The 20,289-nt window shown below is 35.7% G+C and overlaps 3 protein-coding genes across 5 annotated transcripts; 1 reads left to right on the top strand and 2 right to left on the bottom strand.

Moving 5' to 3' along the window:
- Positions 1–168: 168 nt before the first annotated feature.
- LOC101900476 (lysine-specific demethylase 5) lies at positions 169–9,124 on the bottom strand. 2 transcript variants are annotated; one of them, XM_005179366.4, is made up of 4 exons: positions 8,304–9,124; positions 5,183–6,526; positions 3,571–4,982; positions 169–3,504 (listed from the first exon to the last, which is right to left on the bottom strand). In XM_005179366.4, exons 2-4 carry the CDS (start codon positions 6,498–6,500, stop codon positions 1,006–1,008), a joined length of 5,229 nt encoding a protein of 1,742 aa, XP_005179423.1. In that variant the 5' UTR covers positions 6,501–6,526; positions 8,304–9,124; the 3' UTR covers positions 169–1,005. The 2 variants fall into 2 exon arrangements, with proteins under 2 accessions (XP_005179423.1, XP_058981257.1); XM_059125274.1 differs by lacking the exon at positions 8,304–9,124 and adding an exon at positions 7,633–7,678.
- Positions 9,125–10,183: 1,059 nt separating this feature from the next.
- Positions 10,184–12,628, top strand: LOC101900309 (sphingolipid delta(4)-desaturase DES1). Its single transcript, XM_005179365.4, has 2 exons — positions 10,184–10,742; positions 11,661–12,628. The coding sequence occupies exons 1-2, from the start codon at positions 10,345–10,347 to the stop codon at positions 12,226–12,228; spliced, it is 966 nt and encodes a 321-aa protein (XP_005179422.1). The 5' UTR covers positions 10,184–10,344; the 3' UTR covers positions 12,229–12,628.
- Positions 12,629–16,042: 3,414 nt separating this feature from the next.
- Positions 16,043–18,923, bottom strand: LOC101900015 (eukaryotic initiation factor 4A). 2 transcript variants are annotated; one of them, XM_005179363.4, is made up of 5 exons: positions 18,772–18,923; positions 17,534–17,757; positions 16,834–17,447; positions 16,481–16,704; positions 16,043–16,410 (listed from the first exon to the last, which is right to left on the bottom strand). In XM_005179363.4, coding segments are annotated over exons 1-5 (1,209 nt in total). In that variant the 5' UTR covers positions 18,774–18,923; the 3' UTR covers positions 16,043–16,265. The 2 variants fall into 2 exon arrangements, with proteins under 2 accessions (XP_005179420.1, XP_005179421.1); XM_005179364.4 differs by lacking the exon at positions 18,772–18,923 and adding an exon at positions 17,833–18,003.
- Positions 18,924–20,289: the final 1,366 nt, after the last annotated feature.

The raw sequence follows: 20,289 nt of genomic DNA, 5'->3' as shown, positions 1-20,289 counted from the left end.
TTCGACAGTTTTGTGTGGTTAAGGAACACAAACATTTGTCCTTTTTAGAAAACTATTCCAATATATATGTCACGTTTTAAATTCGCCATAAATTTGGACGAGGCAGCAGCAACTAAAAATCTACTGTATCAATATTATTAATTTCAGTATTGTATTAAAACGTTTAGATTTGTTTAAAATACTACATTTATTTTATTATATAGAATTACATCAATTTAAGTTTAAGGTTTCGTAAAATATGTATGTATGTATATGTAAGAATATATCAAGAGTGAAATACATATTATTTAAAATGTCAAAATTAGTCTTTACACGATAAAAATAAAAAGATATACAATGTGAAATTTTGATGTTTTTTGTCCATCCGGGCGATTTACAATCCGTCTCTTTGTGTGCACATATATGCATGTGAAAACATATATAAACATCGTATTAATTACTAAGTAGGCATAATAATACAGTACATACTAAAGTGGTATTTAAATAAAATTACATACATCATATTGTTCTGCATCGTTACCCATTGAACCTAACATCCCGACTTTTTCCTTAATTGTGTCAAGCCGAGTTATTACTCGAGCCGTTTTTTGTCAACTTTAAAAAGATTAAATAAAATGCTCTCCTATCGATGCGAACAGATAATTTGTTCGTCTTCTTTCTTACCACTGAATGATTTCTCAAAAAAATTAATCAATTTCGTATTCACAAATCTGTTGTAGAATTTGGCGAATTCACTGTTGGAGTTGAAAATCACGCTCATAGGAATCTGAAAAGTTATGGATTTGAAAAAAAATCACTGTTGTTATGTAACGAATTTCATCACTGTAAAAAGACGCCGAGCCTTTGTGGTTTCGTAGACAGATGCTTATAAACAATATGGTACGGAAGTAGTGGTGAGGACAATATTTTTTAATTTCGCCCACAAAATATTTTTTGCAGTACACAAAAAAAAATCTTTTAATATCGATCTAATATTTACTATGTATACATGGTAGATAAATCGTCTTATCGCGCTGTTTGCGATCTACCTCTCTGGTTTGTTGTCGTATTTGATGACGTTATACCGCTTGTAACAGCGGCGTTCATATTTTTGGAACAACGAATGCAGATGTAATCGTCGTCGGCTTTGATTTGACTCCGGTTAAGACCGACGCAGTACATGTGGAACCATTCATTACAACCACCATCGCACTGAACCCAGTCCACCTCACGACCTGTAGGCTTGTGACAATTTTCTGCTCGACACTCATCCTCGTCATCCTCTTGTTGAACAGTTTGTGATCTCTGAGAGTTTTTCTTTTGGCTTGCTGATCCAGAACTGTTGTTAGCAGTGTTATTGTTCCCTACCCGTTTTCTGTGTTTCTTCTGTGATCCAGGCCCTAAACTATTTGACTGTGAACCACCGTTTGCTTGCTTTGTTGGGGTGAAATTTTCAGAATTTTCCTCTGACATCTTTGACGTGGCATCCGATTTTCTGGCGGATTTTTTTGCTGATGCATTATTATTATTGGAGGCAGAGACTGATTGTTTACTCGGAGTTACAATCTTTTTCCGTGGAACCGGACATCCTGTGGCGGGGTCCAGAGACCTTCGCTTTTTTACAGAGCTACTAGAAGTTCGCCCATTACCACTATTACTGGTACTATTGGGACTACTCTGTACAAGAAGGCTATCATTTGAATCTTCCGCTGCGGAATTGACACTGGAAGGCGGTTTGGGTTGGTTATGGTTTTGCTGTTTTAGCATAGATTGATGCTGTTCTACCAAAATAGCTGCTTCAGAATTATTGCAAGGTTGAACTGCCGATAGTACTCTCCAAAGCTCTTGCGATTCATCAAGCGATACTTCCAAAAGGTCACCCTCCATCATAAGCTCTTCTAAATTTTCCGTTTCGCTGTCTGACAGTAACTTTTGGAAACGGTTTTCATTATTCGAATTGGCGATGTCGTCAATTTGAACTGAATCTGCCTCATCTTCGTCGTCGTTGCTAAAATTTTCCTCAACTATATGAAGTCGATACTCGTCATCCGAGTCGGCATTGTCCGAACCATCGTCCTTGGAATTCCGCTGACTACTTCGCCTTTGTTTGCGATCAGATGTATTCAATTTGCCCGATTTACGTTTCTTCTGCTTACAGCGTTGTTGGGAAGTAGATGCAATAACTTCTAGAGCATCTACAACATCGGGACATGCAAGGGCTTTACGTGCTCTGTCTTGCCAGTTCATGGCTCTTTCAGCGAGACAACGCAGAGCTTCATCTTCCGGTAAACGTATGGGAAGGGTTTGCAACGATACCAACAACGGTAAAATAGTTTCAAGACGTGGTCTTTTAGAGCGTACACAGGATGGACATAACCATTTCGGCCTCTGAGTCTCTTCTGCTTGGCAGAAGACACGTGGGTTTGTTGGAGGCGGTGGAACACAGTCCTCGTGGAACCAATCTTTACATAATTGACAATTGAACATCACACCTTGAAAGGATGATTTGCAAAGGCAATAATCGTCACGGTTTGGTTTTTTGTTCATATTAAGTTTTCTCAATTCTCTCATATCGCGCAATTCCTTCTCTTCTGCTGATTTGACGGAATCAACGATCTGAGTCGGGTTCATTTCTTTCACAAAATTATCTTCGAACGGTTTCTTAAGATCACAATCGATTATAACAGGTTCTGCCCTTGGCATTAGGACTTCCAGCAATGTGTAATACGTATTCCTTTTCAAGAATGCTCGCTCTGTATTTTCCTTCCAGTCGTGTGCACTCTTTAAGTGTCCCTGCATACGCAACAGCTCCTCAAGTTTAATGGGAATAGTTGAACCACGAGCTACAATAGATTCGAGTGTGTGGCAATATGGGAAGTGATCATTGGCTTGTAGCTGCTCAACAGACCGTAACCAATCTTTTGCTTTTTTCAAGCCGTCCTTCAGCACACTGTACGATGGTACTTGACCCTCAATTTCCGATGCTGTCTTAAGAAATTGTTCGATCTCGTCCAGTTCATGTCGCTGTATATTACAATTGAAATACTTGTTTGCTTGGCATTCCCATGCTTCGATTGAGGCACCAATTTCCTGTAATTTTCTGATTTCTTTATCTATAACAGATTCTGTAGGCGCTATTTCCGAAGCAGCTACCTTCAGCAAACTTGTTATGTCTTCGTATGTAAGTTTAGAGCTTCCAGCACGAAGTCCCTGTGAACGTCTATACCATTTAAGCTGTCTAAGTCTCATGTTTAGTTGCTGAATTTGGGGCAGTTCTATACGTAAAGAATTCCCTTCACCAATAATCGATTCCAACTCGGATTCCTCCACAGATTCAAGAGGTATTTTCAAAATTTCAGTGGTACGCTCCAAGAAGTTTTTACCCAAAACCAGCAACTCGCGAACTGAGGCACCTTCGTCAATAGTACAGCAAAGATTGTCGATTTCTTGCACGAAGAGCTCAAGCTCTTCCATGGTTAGCTTATATTGGGCAGCTTCCAAGTTATTATCCGAACGGGTTCGGACCTAAAATAATTACAAAATGCGACAATTAAAAGAAAAATTATTAATTGACGGTACAAATTTACTCACTTTATTAATTCCTAGTTGCTGGATGACGGTCACACACTTCTCCGCCTCTAAAACGGCGGCGTTCAAGCGATCAATAAGTAGAGAGGATGGAAATTTCTTTACTTCTGCCTCCTTACAGAGTTCTTGTAACTCCTGCAGAGTCACTGAAGTCGGTGTGTTGGCATCCACAATGTCACGACATCGAGATAACCATCTCTCGAAACTTTGGGCTTTCGATTTTAATTTTTGTAACATTAAGGGCATTTCATCAAGAGTGTAGCGATACAATAGTGTATGTTTTTCGGGGGGACAAGTACACAAAACCGTGTAATGTCGTAGGCAAACGATTCCCTTTGTGCATTCACACGAAACGGCGGAAAGGAAGCAAGTGGTATTGCACTCTTGGCAATGGCGTTCGTCGTCGGGAATGAGCTCGAAAGCTTTGCGTTCTGCACGTGTCACTCCCCATTCCAGAAGGGATTTGCGTAATTTCTTTTCTGAATCCACCATTTCGGCCATATCAATATAGCAAGCTGTGGCTATACCGAAAGTGAGTTTTGCTGGCTCCAATGCCATTTTACAGACCAGTTCATCGTGGGAAAACACACAAAATCTTCGAAGCATTGAATAGTGATTTATACATTCGCGTCCCATTTTCAGCCAGTCTGCAGGGGCAAAGTTGACAGCTTCGGCAAAATTATAGCCTTGATTAAATCCGGCGTGATAGGCGCGAGGGAACGTTATCACAAACTCGCCTGCGTTCTGATCGGTACGGTATACCGGAACACGATTATTCATCAATATATTGGGATTCATTATTGTCACTAGCTGGTGGAGTAAGTCCGGCTGGGACGCAAACAATTCTGGAGCAGCTTGTTTCATAGTTTCTTCAAATTGTTCAGCACAACTTCCTGGCACTCCGTACCAAGTCTTTGGCTCGCCCCAATGCAAATAATTGATGGAATAGCTCCAGTGATCTTCGTTATGCCAACAGAAAGCGGCAAAGCACATTCCAACGTACATCCATGGAGCATTCATCCCGCTTATGTCTGCATTAATATGACCAAGGATTGAATCTTCAAGCAATGGCAAATTATTCAAATTCCAACTCGATTCGGCATATTCCTGATCGCCTGGCAACAAATAGAGCGAGCTTTTAGTGGGAAACCCAGAACCATGGTCCATTGTATGCAGATCGGCCCCGTATTCAACGGTAACGTCCTCATCAATTGAAGATACAATTCGCCAAAATTCACGTTCAACCAAATCCGTGGGGACCAAATGTACGGGCTTTCGAAAATAGTCCATTTTGAACTGGTCGGCCATTTGTCCGAATTGCTGAAGGGTATATTCACGTTCAGCCTGTTCGAATCCAAACGCCTCTGTGGGTTTGCTGACTTCCTCAACTACGCAACGTGGGCAAAGCCACTCCCCTAAAAAAGAAACGCAACAGTAATGAATATGAATGTTTCCTTATACTGTTTAAATTGTTTTGAGAAAAAGAGTGCCAAATACCAATAGGATAATAAAATAGATATAGAAATTGTATAAAACTAATAATGCAGACAGTATATAGCAAGTTCTGGCAGAAATATGGAAAAACTAAATAAAGTGCAACCAAATGAACACAAACCTTTTGGTATGCTCGAAAGAGGCGGCAATAAGCAGAATGTATGATATGAATCATCACAGCCGTCGCAAAGTAGCATAGATTCCTCCACATCCCCTCGGTTGCAGATGTGGCAAATGTATTTCATAAGTGGATCTACAGCTGCATTAGGATCTGGAGCCTTCTTTTGGGCAGAAGCGGCAATTCCATTTCCAGCATTCGAACGCCCGGCTGTTGATGCAGTAGATGCATTGAAGCAGCTCATTAAGTCTCGCTTAAAATCTTCCTTAGTTTCAGTTTTTACAGATGTCCGATTGGAGCCTAGTCCACAACTTGCATTTGAATTGGCGAAGCGTTTAGAGCGTCTGGCATTATTTTCGTTCGGAGGTGCTATCTGCTGACGAGTAGGTATTTCATGTGCTTTATAATCAGTGCCATCTTCCATTTTAACGTCAGAAGCTGTGGATGAACCTGTTACAGATTGGCCCAAGACTTTTCCCGACGTATAAACTTCGAATGGATGGAGTATTCGTTCGTAATGTGCCTTCAGTGTAGCGCCAACACTTTTACTCGATGGATATGACATTCGATTTGCAACTTTTGCCCATTTTCGGTCTCTGGTTGTTTGCTCCATTCCTCCTTCTTCCTGGACCATTCGGTGTAATGTATACAAATCTAATGCTTTCCTTTCTACCATAGGTATTTTGAGAGAAGATCCTTGTAGCTCCCAAAATTTAGCTATTTGATCCAAAAAATTTAACTTAACTCGAGTTTTTGCCTCCAACTCATTCAAGCGCTGAACACGTGGGGTAAATTTCAATTTATCCACATCAACAGCAAAGGGAGGTGACCAAGATTCTGGAGGCAAGATCTTTGCGATACCACATTTCTCCGCTATTGGACGTATTTTGCTTATGTAAGCAAGAGGATTTTTAAATTCATCGGGAGTGGGTCGAAAAACTGGACATTCAAGTGGTGTATCAAAGTGAAATTCCTCAGTTTTATTCATATTGAAAGTACTCGAACTGTGTGGCTGAGAATGGTTCTTTTCCTTTCGACCTGAACTTGTTGGCTGGGGACAACTACTGTGATACTTTTTACTGGCACTAGATTTCTCTTCATTGCTGTTTACTGGCACTCCTACACCAGAATCTGAATTTGAGTTTTGTTTCTTCTGAGCAGATTCACTACCGCTTACATTACCACCTGTAGAAGTTCTTGCTCGAAGACGTCTAGCTGGCGTTGTAGTACCATTAGTACTTGCGGATGCTGATGTTGTCGCTGGACTGCTAGCTGTGCTGCTACTGCTACTATCGGCATTGACAGTAATCTTTGTTGACATTTTCAATGATATGTAGACGTCTTGTACTTAAAAGAGAACAAAATTCATGAATGTTAAGTTTAAAGAATCTAAAATTACAATATTATATGAAATAAACATTTTGTATCTAATTATTAAATAATAAATAAATGGGCCCAACGTCATGATCTGTTCATTATAAACCTGATTTCAATAGAACGGATATTCCAATTTTCTGTGTTGACTCCTGTCAGCAATCGTACAGGAGGTTGATGAAACTTTGTGTTCGAAGATTTTCTAACGCAATTTCGAATTGTCAGATAATTTACTTATCCAATATCTATTTCGTATTACTAATATCAACGTGGCTTTATTTTGGCACACGTAGTAAAAATATGTTTCCAAGAACTGGCTAAAAAATCCGACCGAAAGACCTTCACGTGTATCCACTTTTCAATATAACTCCCATATAAAGTTGCCCCTGATTCTCGCTATGCAATACGCTTCACCACAACATCCTACCGATTTCACTAGCGTTTGAACATTTAGAAGATGTTGTAATTAAAAAAATCTTTGTAGCGGATGGTGTTTTAGTTTTGGGAGCGTCACGAAAGACGATGGTCCTATATTTCTACCTTCGCACCCGGATAGACTGTGACAAAAAGATTGCGACTACCCTTTGCTTTGTGCGAGATTCACGATATTTTAAAATGTTGACCATTTTGAGCAGAAAGAAATTTTTTTCCCTATGTGATTCTGATTGTGATTCTTTGTGGGGAATGTAAAAAGTCGAGTTAACCCATACCCATATTGTAAATGCCATCTTATTTACCAATGCATTTAAAATTAAAACAATTGTGAGATCTAGTCTCACCCATATGCCTAAAAATTACGTCATAATTTATGCTTTCCAATTTTTTGTATCACCTATAATGGATCTCGTACACTATGCACCTCGACCATTTTCTCCAAAATGTGTTAAAATTAGTACTTTGACAAACAAGATTTACTGTGTATTATTTTTAAGTTGATGATTTTATTTTCAAATATCCTTATTAAATAAAGTCTGCCTGGAGTTTGAAAACTACCCCAAATCACATTTTATGGATATGCTGCTTGATTGTGCTTGTGTAAAATATGGTTGCATTTTCATTAAAAATGGAGAGCGATTTACCTTCATTTTTACCAATGTATTCGCAATTCATGTCAATTCAATCCCTAGACACCAAAAGAAAACTCTGCACTCCACATAAAATACAAAATGAACTTATGCACACAGTCTCATAGACTGTTAATATCGATTAATTGTAATATTAGCCGTGCAATGGCAACACTTTTTGTTAGTTTCCCAAACAACCCCCCACTGCTGTTCGGGAAAAAATCATAGATAAAAAATATAAATTGTCTTTAGTCCTCCAGGAAGGACCAAACCGGATATAGAAACCCGTAAAAAGTTAACCTGTAGTGAGCTTGTGTAAGAAACTCCTATAGCAATAATGTAATATACAAAACAAAACCACTTACACGCTGTTGGTTACATATAAAGCCCAACTCTATTCAAAATAATACACACGCAATTACTCACACAGCCACTAATACACTAAAGACAAATACGAACACATTCAATCACCATCATAATTCACCTCTTGTATACGGACGTACGAATATATATATACAAGTTTATACATAGCTGCGAAGTACATACAAACAAGCACATATATATCTGTACATATATTTAACATTCGTGTATGTTTTCTCTATTCATAATATTTAATTAGTTCCGAACCCATGAATATCCAACTAGTTGTCGCAATTGCCTAATAAAATAAAACAAATTTCACTTACCCGTGCCACCGATGCTTTCTTCTTAATCCTGTGAAAAGTTGAACTAGGTTTTCAGTAAAAGCAAATATATATTGTCTCTCTCTTTGTTGTTTTTGTTCATTCACAAAATTTTGAGTACAGTATGTTTTGCATAATATATGTGCATATTGTTTGACAAAAGTACAATTTAGTTTTTATGTGATGGACACAAAACAATTAAACGTGGAGCATGTATGCATCCATTTACCACATCGTATTTAGCACAATTCATTCACAACAGAATTCGATTTCAAGTATATTTTCTCGAATCGCACAAAAATATTTTACATTTCACCCAAAGTGTGCTTTTTACAAAGTTCGCTTGGTTAATTGCTGATGTATTTTCACTTTTTTCTGGCATAGATCGTCCCAAAAAGGTGGCCCTTACACATCATATCTACAGGCAACTAGGCTTTTGTTTTTATTTTCTCCTTGTATTAGGAGATGGTCATTGTAAAAATAATCCACTTGTGTAGAAACAAGGGATAGGCATTATATTGTGCGTAAACAACTTTTACAAATTTTTGATCCTGTTTTGGCCCAAATGTTTTCCAGACGGTGAAAATTATTTTTTCCACAGATAAAAGCTTCAAAATGTCGCCGAGAATTATATTCACTAGCAAATTTTATGCGGTAAATAAACTGTTTATAAGTATTTAACTTTTAAATGCAGACGTTGCTTCACTTTTAGGATTATATATTCTTCAACATAGATTGTAATTTTTGTGCAAAGTTGCAAAGATTTCAGATTTCACACGACGTACTTGCTTACTTCGATGGCCGAGAATTGTGAGAAAAATATAGTGGGGCGCAGAGTTGTATTTGTTTTGACATTAGATTAATTTATCGTACAACCGTCACCGTTTGACAATTTGTTGTCTCTGTGCCTCCTATTTAAATTATTGCTTTGCTAACGCAAAAAACTCACCTTCTCATTTATGGTACAATAAAAAAGTAAGGTAGAGCTAACAGCTGATTACAATTTTTTTTAAGTGTGCCCGATTTCTGCCAATTTTGTGAACGTATTTATTGTTTTGAAAAAATTAAAAAAAACATATTTTCAAAGGTATTAACCAGATAACCATGCAATTGAATGATTGAAAATAATTAAATAACAACAACAGCCTTCACATGTCAGTTTAAAAATGGTTATATTTTAGTAATTTTTACAAAACTGTTTCATATTCTTCTTGTACCATGTTGTCAACAAAATGATTTCTGTTGTGTGATCTAACAACCAAATAACGTCCTTTTAATGGCAAAATTATATAAGGCAATCTCATGTTAACATATGATATACAATCGGAGTGGTGTGAATTCCGTATTTTCAAAATCAAAAAAAAAATTCAAAAAAAAATTTTGCTTTAGCTTCTACATATTTCGTTCGATTTGGTGAATTAGGAAAATCTTATTATTAAACATTAGAGGAATGAAACAACGAATGAATTAGGAGTCAAAACAAACCACTGGAGAAGCGGTGAAAAACATTCTGAGTTTTTATGTGAAAAAAATAATTTTGTTAATTTTTGCACAATGCCGGAGTAAAGAATACAATACGGAAAAAAAAATACGCCGGAGAAAATTCAGAGATACTTCGGACCCCTTGTAGCAAGTTTAGTTTTAAATTATAAATAAGTCCCTGCGCTAGGTAACTCTGTGAAAAATAAAAATTTTCTTAAATCGTGCAATAAGGAAGTCGAACAGCTTCAGAAAACCGCCCATAACGTGTTATACAAAGTTAAATATTTTTATAAAGTTTGAATTTGCCGAAATGCATACGCATTTATTTAAGTACGGCCCATATGCCCAAAAGGGGTGTTCGGTATTCGGTAGCCGGTAATTATATTTTGTACAGAATATAGAGAGATAGTAAAAGATTATTGTATTTTACTTTTACCTAATGAATTGTGACGGGAAGTTAACCTAGCCGCTTTGGTCTACGGAGTTTTCGCTCCAATTGCAAGGGACTGTAAATACATAGCAGTCAGAATTTACTGATAGTACAAAGTGATTTTGTCTAAAGATGGGTCAACAAGTCTCTCGGACGGATTTCGAGTGGGTATATACCGAGGAGCCGCACGCATCACGTCGAAAAATAATTCTTGAAAAATACCCACAAATAAAAAAACTTTATGGCTGTGATCCGAAGTTTAAGTGGATTGCTGGAGGCATGGTATTGATACAGATACTGTCATTGTTTATCGTGAAAGACCTTTCCTGGCCGATGTTACTTGTGACAGCATATTGCTTCGGGGGTGTAATCAACCACTCTCTCATGCTTGCTGTACACGAAATTTCCCACAACTTGGCCTTTGGATTTAGCCGGCCCATGTATAATCGTATATTAGGATTTATTTGTAATCTACCAATTGGACTGCCCATGTCCATATCATTTCGAAAGTACCATTTGGAGCATCACAGGTAATTAGATAAAAATTATTGAAAGGGCGTTGCCAAAGCTTACTACGGGTATATAAGGGATAGATGGTATATGATCTATGTGCATTTTAGTTGATAAGCACAATCGGCCGATTTGTATGATATTGCCCCCACTCGAACTGAAGTAATCATTTTAAATACATCTTTTTCGGACATTTTATTGATAGGTGTTTTGCCAACTCCCACACATAAGAAAGATCAAAAATTCACACGTATGACGTCATCTATTTCTTTCGATGCACTTTTAAATAAAACCGTTCTTAGTAGAATTATTTATTCTCAACTCTAAATTATATAAAATTGTTTAAAATGCAGACGATTGAAATCTTATCTATACTAGCTGGAATGAATCGTAAATCGACTACCTTGTTGATTGCGCGATATAATTAGTCACAAGAAAAACAATATCACGTACACAATGTGTACAATGAGCGTCAAAAAGACGCAATTGTTTCACGCTTAATCTATGAGAGGTGGCGTCCTATCGCGCCATTTAACAATATGTGAATATATTGTATAAGATACCACGTGAGATGTAGAAAAATATTTAATTAAAAATTCGCATAAACGTTGTTGTTTTAATTTGAATACCTTGCACACAAAGCTTTACTTTAATTCCATTGTACTTTGTCAGAATCATTGTTGACGCTTCGTGTATAAACATACTCCATTCTAAACATTATTGTATTTAAAAAATACAAGTGACATTAATTAGAATAGTACTAAGATAAGTAGTGATGAATAGTCAGCTAATATTATTATATCGATGATGGGTAATATTGATAAATATATATTTTCTAATGGAAGGTGATTTTAAGTAACATTGGGTATCGATAAGATTTGCTGTTTAAAATTTTGACACATTGAAACTAATCCCCCTACACTTTTATACATTTGCAGATATCAAGGAAATGAGGTAGTCGACACGGATATCCCAACTTTGGTGGAAGCAAAACTATTCGATACCACCTTCGGAAAGTTTTTATGGGTTTGTCTGCAGCCGTTCTTTTATATATTCCGACCTCTTATTATAAACCCGAAACCGCCAACGCGGCTGGAAATAGTTAATACTGTTATACAGCTAATATTTAACGCTTTGGTTGTCTACTACTTCGGATGGAAGGCTATGGCATATCTTGTCTTAGGCTCGATTCTGGCCATGGGATTGCACCCAGTAGCCGGACACTTTATATCCGAACATTATATGTTTGCCAAAGGCTTTGAAACATATTCCTATTACGGTCCTCTCAACTGGATAACTTTCAATGTTGGTTATCACAATGAACACCACGATTTTCCCGCTGTTCCCGGGTCACGGCTGCCGGAGGTTAAGAAAATTGCCCCCGAATTCTACGACACCATGCCACAGCACACCAGTTGGGTGCGTGTGTTGTACGATTTTATTATGGATCCTTCTATTGGGCCATATGCAAGAGTAAAACGTCACCAAACAGGCCTCAGAACGTAAAACTAAATATTATTTGCATAAATTATATTTTAGCACGTAAGCGAAAAGGTAAAAAATCTCAACATATTTTTACAACACATGTGCTATTATTTTACCGTCAATAAATTGAATCCACACCAAAATAAGGTTGCCGGAAAATACCTTAAACTTAACGCAACATGTATTTCTGTACAGAATTAAAAACTTGATAATTGTTCCTATTTTATTCAATATGCAAAAAAAAACTATTGTTTTCATTGTACTGCATTTGAATGAATCGGAAGAAACGCTTAATATATACATTAAATTTCTATTTATAACGCAGAAACAATGTACCTCAAAATAAATGTATGAAATAATATATGTACGTGCATATGAATAAAACCCAATAAAAATCTTAATATAAGTATGTATTTTGAAACGATTTATTTTTTATTACATTACAGTTATAAGGAACAACACTTTCGCATCGATATCGAAAATATTTCGCTCGAAATGAAATTTTAAAATGTACATTTCGGCCTGAATAAATTGAAAAAATCGAGAATACGCATGCAAAAATAAATTTAATTAATTAATTAATTAATCGAAAAAAAAAAAAATAATCCCTATGTGGATTAATGAAAACTAAAATTCTAATAGAAACTATAGGTGTTCGATGCTTAGTTGTGCATTTCATTTTAGGTTATAGTTCGATTTCGTGATAAGTGTTTTTGTTGTTTACTACCACATTGAATTTTGTTTTAAACTTGTCTAAAACAAAAATATTAATATTTTCTATACATGCACTATAGGGCTTTCATTGCATGTCTCTAATTCGTATTAATTATATATGTACTACATATATAAATATACGTAAATATTTTTTCTATATGTAAACTTTTTGATTTTCATATGAGCAATTACTTTGTACATTTCAGCGGTGCCTAAAGATCCATGTATTCAGTCGACAATTTTCAGCATACAAGTTAAACACATGTATTTATATGAATATTACCGAAATACGTCGAACGTACGCAATTTCAAAGTTGATCAATTGAACAATTTATTATTTTGCCTTGAAAATAAAAATTAATAACTCAAAAAAAGTAAATGTTATTGAAAAATGTAAAAATTGAATTAAAATTAAAAAATACAGCGTTATTTGTTTTGTTGCAAACTTCTTTCGTATTTTGCAGTTTAGAAATATAGAAAGTTAATGGAACTTCAGAGTTTCATACCTCATAACAACATTATTCAAACCAATACGCACATAACCATGGTACAATAAGGAGGTAAAACAGCTTTGTAAATCTACAGAAATACAGGTATGAGGCTATGCTCGCTTCCTGTCAGACTCATTTAAAATTATATACAACATTCCTAAAGTAAGTTAAACAGCGCGAAAAATGAATGAAATGACCGGATTTTCTCTCAAAAATATGATCCAAACTTTGCAATCTTTAAATTTCAATGCTAAACTGGTTAATAGCTTTAATGCGCGAGCCGCAATGTTTGATGCTCTTATGATGATGCTCTGTTCCAGAACCTGCAAGATTCTAATAGTTTTGCAATTTTTTTCGATATTATAAAGAAAAAATGGTTATCGTAGTAAATGCTTTTACATTCTTGCAGTTCTGTGTATTGTGTATTGGTTTGAAAGATATTCAAAATATTTCCAAATTCTGTTGAAATTAAAATTCAAACTTAGAACTTTTGGGAGGAATTAGTAGGATAAAAAAACATAGTCCTCCTCGATATTGTGTCAAATAAATAAAAGAGCATGTTGTATGTGTTGTTAGCAAGAGTGAAGTTAAAAGACTCTTAAGTGAACATAGCAAAAAATGAATGGGATCGACCACAATTCGGTTAAAATTATTTTTCATCCCAAAACGCAACAGTATAGTCTCCGCAAAAGCTGCAAATATGAATTAAAATGGAAAGATTGAACGGTTTGGATCATATTTTTGAGAGACAATCCATGAATTTCATTCATTTTTGCGCTATTTAACTCATTTTAAAAATGAGAAAAAATATGAAAAAAACTTTTTGTATATTATTTTGAATGAGTCTGACAGAAGGCGGACATAGCCTCAGGGCTGTATTTCTGTTATTTTACGAAGCTGTTCTACCTCCTTATTGTACCATGTATTCAGATGATTGCAATGCACTTCCCATGGTAGAATAAGAAGGCAAAGTCATGCAACCATATTTATACAATTTTTTCAAAATTATTTGTTTGGTAACACTTCATTGAACATTCATGGCACAATTACAGAGGATGAAACAAAGCTACCCCCTAAATACAACTCTTTCTTTCGGTACCCTTATTCTGTCAAAGTTGAGCAACCTTTCTTATTGAGCCATGGGAACATGTAATAAAATGTGACAAGATACAGATAACAGAAAATACAGAGATGCATTGCTTATTTCAAATGGCTATGCCTTCTTAATTTTACCATGACACTATCTTTGATATTATTATACATGGGTACAGGTTATTTAATTGTCAAAATCAAAGTTCTTATGTAGACCAAATTCGAAAAACTCAACTTCAAGCAAGAAGGTAACATTGAGCAATCAATCGTCTATTCGAGTTGCGTCCCTTTCCAAAAACCAGAAAATTCCATTTGCGTCGTTGCAATTTCAAGTTTCGTCGGTCCGAGCTACATTGTGGATTATTTTTTTTGCATTTGCAGTGCCATATTTAGCATTTTTACAACTTCTGACAACACTGATCGTCATCTGTACGTTAACAAATTTTCAAGTTGCGTGAAATAAGGGGAATTCCCTTTCCTTTATGAATTTAATTTTTGTTTTGTTTTTTCTTAATGTATTGTTTTGTTATTTCTTTATAATAATTATAAACATTTTTTGAAGTAAATGGAATAAATAAAAATGTATTCATAATTGTTTTTTTTTTTTTTTTTTTTTTTTTTTTTTATCAAAAATGTAGAATGTTTTGCTTTGTTTTAAATATTTTTATTTTAGTGCATTTTGTATATGTACAGAAATAGGTGATTCGATTTGCGTCGCGATTCTCCGGTCCCAACGACGCAAGTCGGGGCTTAAGAGATTGATATGGAATCATTAAAGTTAAATATTTTAAGAACTATTCTTCTGCATTTTAAATTTAATAATGCCAGTTCCATTTATTGTATGTTGTTGTGTTACGTTTGTTGTACAGCAAAACTTGCTGTTACCCGTTTTATTTTACCATGCGTGCGTAAATACACAAATCAGAAATGCATAGACTCAAATTTTGTACTATGAAAACGTCAAGCTATGGTACAATCAAATTAAGATAGGGCACAGCTTCCATTCGGTTTGGACTCCATTTCATTGATTTTATTCTACTCCATTTTATTTTAAAAAGAAATCTTGACAATCATATGAAAATTGTCCACAAAATTCAAACTCAGTTGTAACAATTCTAATTCTAAGACACCCTTTTTGCGACGAAATATATCTTAAGACATACGGACAGAATATGATTAAAAAGCTCTACATTTTGTTTAGTATTAGCGTTTTGTTTAATAAACAAAACAACTTGTTGCATTTGCTTTGATAGTCGTTCTGACATTCACATCCATACAACCAGGCCTCTTATTTTACTAATTTCTATAACTTGTCCTACTGTGTCTTCATTGTAACATGTGTGAAACGAACTTTTGCAGGGTTGCCTAAAATTCGAAGTTTTTTACGGCCGCTTAACCCAATTATCTATGTCTTCAAAACAACCAAAGACAAGGAAGTACACGGGTTACGGGTTACATAATTTTACTTTTTGGGCAAATAGTTATTCATTTTCGTATACCTACCTCACCTCAAGATTTTAATATTTCTCATCATGAAATAAATGTGAAAACTTGTAGTCTTTTATTCCTTCAATTATATAAAGTTTTGGGTTTTGGAATTTTCCCTTAGTTTTTATTTCTTTACAATTTATATCCAGCTTATTGATGGTGTTATATAGTATGTGGCTGGTTTCAAATTTGTTTAAAATATTTTATTACTTGTATTTAAATATTTTGTTGCTGCTTTTGACGACGTTTGATGGAAAGCAATCAAGTTTACCTTTAAATTAGATCAGCAATATTAGCGGGCATTTCTTCAATAGTTGTATGATAAAATTGTTCAATATCTTTAAGGATTCTGCGGTCTTCATCTGTAATGAAATTGATGGCTACGCCTTTACGACCGAAACGGCCACCGCGACCAATTCTGTTAAAAAGTAAAAAAAAAAAATATAGATAACAATACAGACTCAAATTTAACACCACAGTTCAAATACCTATGAATGTAATTTTCTCTATTTGAAGGTAAGTCATAGTTAATAACCAATGACACCTGTTGCACATCAATGCCACGAGCCAACAAATCGGTCGTAATAAGGACACGGGACGAACCAGAACGGAACTGCTTCATAATCAATTCGCGATCCCTTTGTTCCATGTCACCATGCATAGCAGAGACAGTGAAGTTGTGGGAGGTCATCTCTTCAGTCAATTGATCGACCTTTATAAAACATACGAAAAGGTGTTTAAAAATAGTTTCTACATATTTGGGAATCATTATCATTGAATTTACAGGTTGTGAATCCATTTAATAATATATTGTTCGGTATTGAATCATGTTTACACATACCTTGCGTCTAGTGTTGCAGAATATTACTGATTGAGTAATAGAAAGGGTGTCGTATAAATCACACAAAGTTCCCAGCTTCCAGTTCTCCTGTTTGACATTGACGTAAAACTGTTTGATACCTTCAAGTGTCAGTTCTTCCTTCTTAACCAAAATGCTAACAGGGTCACGCATGAAGCAGCGGCTTACTTCCAATACATCTGGAGGCATGGTAGCCGACAGTAGAATAACTTGGACGTCGTTGGGAAGCATCTTGAAGACATCTTGGATTTGATCCTTGAAACCCCGGGACAACATCTCGTCAGCTTCATCCAAAACGAACAGCTTAATGCTACTTGTCCGCAAAACCTTGCGATTAATCATGTCGTACACACGTCCAGGAGTGCCGACTACTACATGGCATCCAGACTCCAAGTTCCGTGCGTCTTCACGGACATTTGTGCCGCCAATACAAGCATGGGAATGAACTTTCATGTATTCGCCGAGTGCCATAACAACCCTTTGAATTTGGGTTGCCAATTCACGAGTTGGTGCCAAAATCAAAGCCTGGCAATCACGAATGGACGTATCGATTTGTTGCAAGATGGCAATGGAGAAGGTTGCGGTTTTGCCGGTACCTTTTTAAATATTACAATTTTATTAACCAATCGTCTATTTAATGTAAACGCCACAGTTTAAATAAACCTTTAAGGCTTCTACTTACCCGACTGAGCTTGAGCGATGACATCCCTACCCTTGACACAGGGAATAATGGCGCGTTGCTGGATAGCGGATGGTTTTTCAAAACCGTAACCATAAATACCACGCAAAAGTTCTTCGCGCAAATTCATATCATCAAAGTTGTCGTAAACCTCATGCCAAGTGGACTCAATGACGCCCTCGGGTTCCATACCAGCGGGTCCTTCGTTAACATCACTTCGATCATCCCTATAAAAGAACAAAAAAAAAGAACACATACACATTTAATCGACTCTGGCTACACAATTTTCTTAGGGTTTTTACATTGTCAACTAAATTCAAGTTTATTTTGCAATTCTCGGCTGTATGATAAATTTTGCTTTGCACTTTGGAAGTCGTTTTTAATTTTTCTGGTGGCTAAAACTGTATTAACTATTTGTTTGCTATTTCTAATTTTTTTTCTTTCACAAGCCACCAAACCACCGCTGAATGTGTGTGCACTTTTTCCGAATTGTAAATGAAATATGAACACTCATTTACTTTTTTTCTCCCCTTTGTGCCTTTTGCCATTTTTCGGTTTCTGAGTCATTAAGCAAAAGAGAAATATGAAAACAACAACAAAAACTATTTGTTCCAGCCGCCGCATTCGCAATAAAATTCAGCGTATGTTTCAGCGCAAAGGCTGTGGTGGTGGTTGTTTTGCTGACAAGCAACAACAACGACCTAGGAAAGAGAGATCAAAGGGAAAAGTGAAAACAACAGAGTTGTATTTTGGAAAATTGTGCTGCAAAGAGGGGGAAAATTCACGGAGCATTGCAAGGGAAAATATACAAAAAATCCTTGCTTTGCAAACGTTTCTATATAGAAAGCACCCAACGAGACTCTATAACAGATGAATTTCTAAGTGTCTCAGCTAACATCGCTTCCCCCACCCGTTCACATTCCAAGTTGTGAAAACACGGGCGTGGTTAAATATCTTGATTTTTAAGTCAATTTTTTGGGACCATACAACAATGCGTTAACGGAAAGAAAAAAATTACTCATTAACATATAACTCATTCACGTATGCATTGGTGGTTTCGTGATGTATTCGTTTTTCATTTGCTATACTTGCCGAACCACAACTCAACGAAACATTTTCTTTTTAAATATTTAGCACTTTGTTTACACATATACACCTAAATTCAACACTCCCGAACGCAGAATTTTTTCCTCTATAGATTGTCAACGATAATTATAATCAAACAAATCAAATATACTAACATTTTTGGAAAATAATTTGGCACTTTTACACACGTGCGATTTCTTTTGTTAAAATCAAGCGAAAGGGCTCCATCTTGCTGAATTTCTGAATTCTTGCTCTTTTCTTTTCGCAACTGAAATGCAACCAACTTTACTGTATACTTCCGGAATGCAACTCTGTTGTAAAAAAATATGGCAACGAAGTGTAACGTTTTGCAGACGTTAAATAAATAACAAATCAAGTGTAAATCATTTGATCTGTTACAGAACTACAAGAATATAAATGTTTTTACTACGATAACCGATTTTCACTTTGTGAGGTCGAAGAAAATTGCAATAATCTACTAGTATTGCAAGCTCTGGAACAAACCAATTGTTATTAATCGAAACTAGCGATTCTTATTGAAATTTCAAATGTAATTTTATTTTATATGTGTTCTTTTTACCCATGTTTTTTTGTTTTGCATTTCCACTCCCGGATGAGGTAAGGTGAGAATACAAAAAACGCTTTTTCGAATTGCTCCAGTCATCGATATCGGCAAGTATAAATAATGCACTGAAATTGAACTAATTCAATCTTTTTGTTTTAGGAAGGAGCCAGCCGATGACTTAAGTCAGTCAAAAAAAGCGTTTTATATAGTTTACTGTTAAGTCATCGGCTGGCTTCTTCGTAAATCAACAAAGGAGTTTTTAATTGTCTTAGTACAATTTCGGCCTATAATTTATACTTGCTCTCCCTACGCTCTTTTGTTCTTTTACAAAGAAGAAAGTCTCATTTATGCTATTGCAAACGCATAGAGAGTTGTTTTACTGGCTTAAGTTGTCGGCTGGCTTCTTCGTTACAGAACAATGTAGTTTTGGATTGACTTAGTTCAATTTCGCCCCGTAATTTAAACTTGTTCACCCTACGCTCTTTTTTTTCTTTTACGAAGAAGCCAGCCGATGCCACTAAAAAAACTTATTCTGTGTTCTTGTGTTTACCATTGAATTGAAATATAGAACAATGAAAACTTATACAAATAGATACTTTTGCAATTGTTTTTACATTTTTTGGGGGCGCCTACGTCAGTCAATTGTCCCGTCTTTGATAGACTCAGGGAAGCTAAAAATCGTGTAAAATTAAATAAACGTTTTTCACAATTTAAGTCTTATGCCAGACTATGAAAATTTTCATTAATGTGAAAATGAGTTTATAGGCAAGAGTTATGAAGGGGGTGAAACCATGGTACAATGAAGAGAAGGTAGGTCAACTTTGAAAAAATTGCAAGTATAGAGGTCTACCTGTTTGGCTTGTAATGTCAGAATTACTATCAAAACAATAAAAAAGTAAACAACTTGTTGCATTGATTTTGAATAAATAATTAAAAAACGGCGAAAACTGAATGAATGGTCAAAATTTATTTTCAATATCATGTTCTATATATCTCTTATGGTTTATTTCGCGACAAAAACTGTAGATTTTGTCGATGCATTCCTTGCAATAAGCATTTTGAAAACACCCGAATTTGAATATTTTCTGAACAATTTTTTATTATTGAA

This window comes from Musca domestica, unplaced genomic scaffold (assembly GCF_030504385.1).
Source record: "Musca domestica strain aabys unplaced genomic scaffold, Musca_domestica.polishedcontigs.V.1.1 32, whole genome shotgun sequence".
NCBI classification, from domain to species: Eukaryota; Metazoa; Arthropoda; class Insecta; order Diptera; family Muscidae; genus Musca; species Musca domestica.
Note: the sequence above shows the minus strand (reverse complement) of the source record. Positions and strands in the feature narration are given on the sequence as shown.

Bases quoted from the DNA above. Each gene is read 5' to 3' on its own strand.
- LOC101900476 (XM_059125274.1), bottom strand. From the start codon at position 7,663: ATGAATTGCGAATACATTGGTAAAAATGAAG. The intron at 6,527-7,632 runs GTAAATCGCTCT...TTCTCTTTTAAG, and splicing joins ATACATTGGTAAAAATGAAG to TACAAGACGTCTACATATCA. The intron at 4,983-5,182 runs GTTTGTGTTCAT...TTTCTTTTTTAG, and splicing joins TCTTTCGAGCATACCAAAAG to GGGAGTGGCTTTGCCCACGT.
- LOC101900015 (XM_005179363.4), bottom strand. The intron at 16,705-16,833 runs GTATGTGTAAAC...TGTTTTATAAAG, and splicing joins TCTGCAACACTAGACGCAAG to GTCGATCAATTGACTGAAGA. The intron at 16,411-16,480 runs GTATTTGAACTG...ACTTTTTAACAG, and splicing joins AGAGAAAATTACATTCATAG to AATTGGTCGCGGTGGCCGTT.
- LOC101900309 (XM_005179365.4), top strand. From the start codon at position 10,345: ATGGGTCAACAAGTCTCTCGGACGGATTTCGAGTGGGTATATACCGAG. The intron at 10,743-11,660 runs GTAATTAGATAA...ATACATTTGCAG, and splicing joins TACCATTTGGAGCATCACAG to ATATCAAGGAAATGAGGTAG.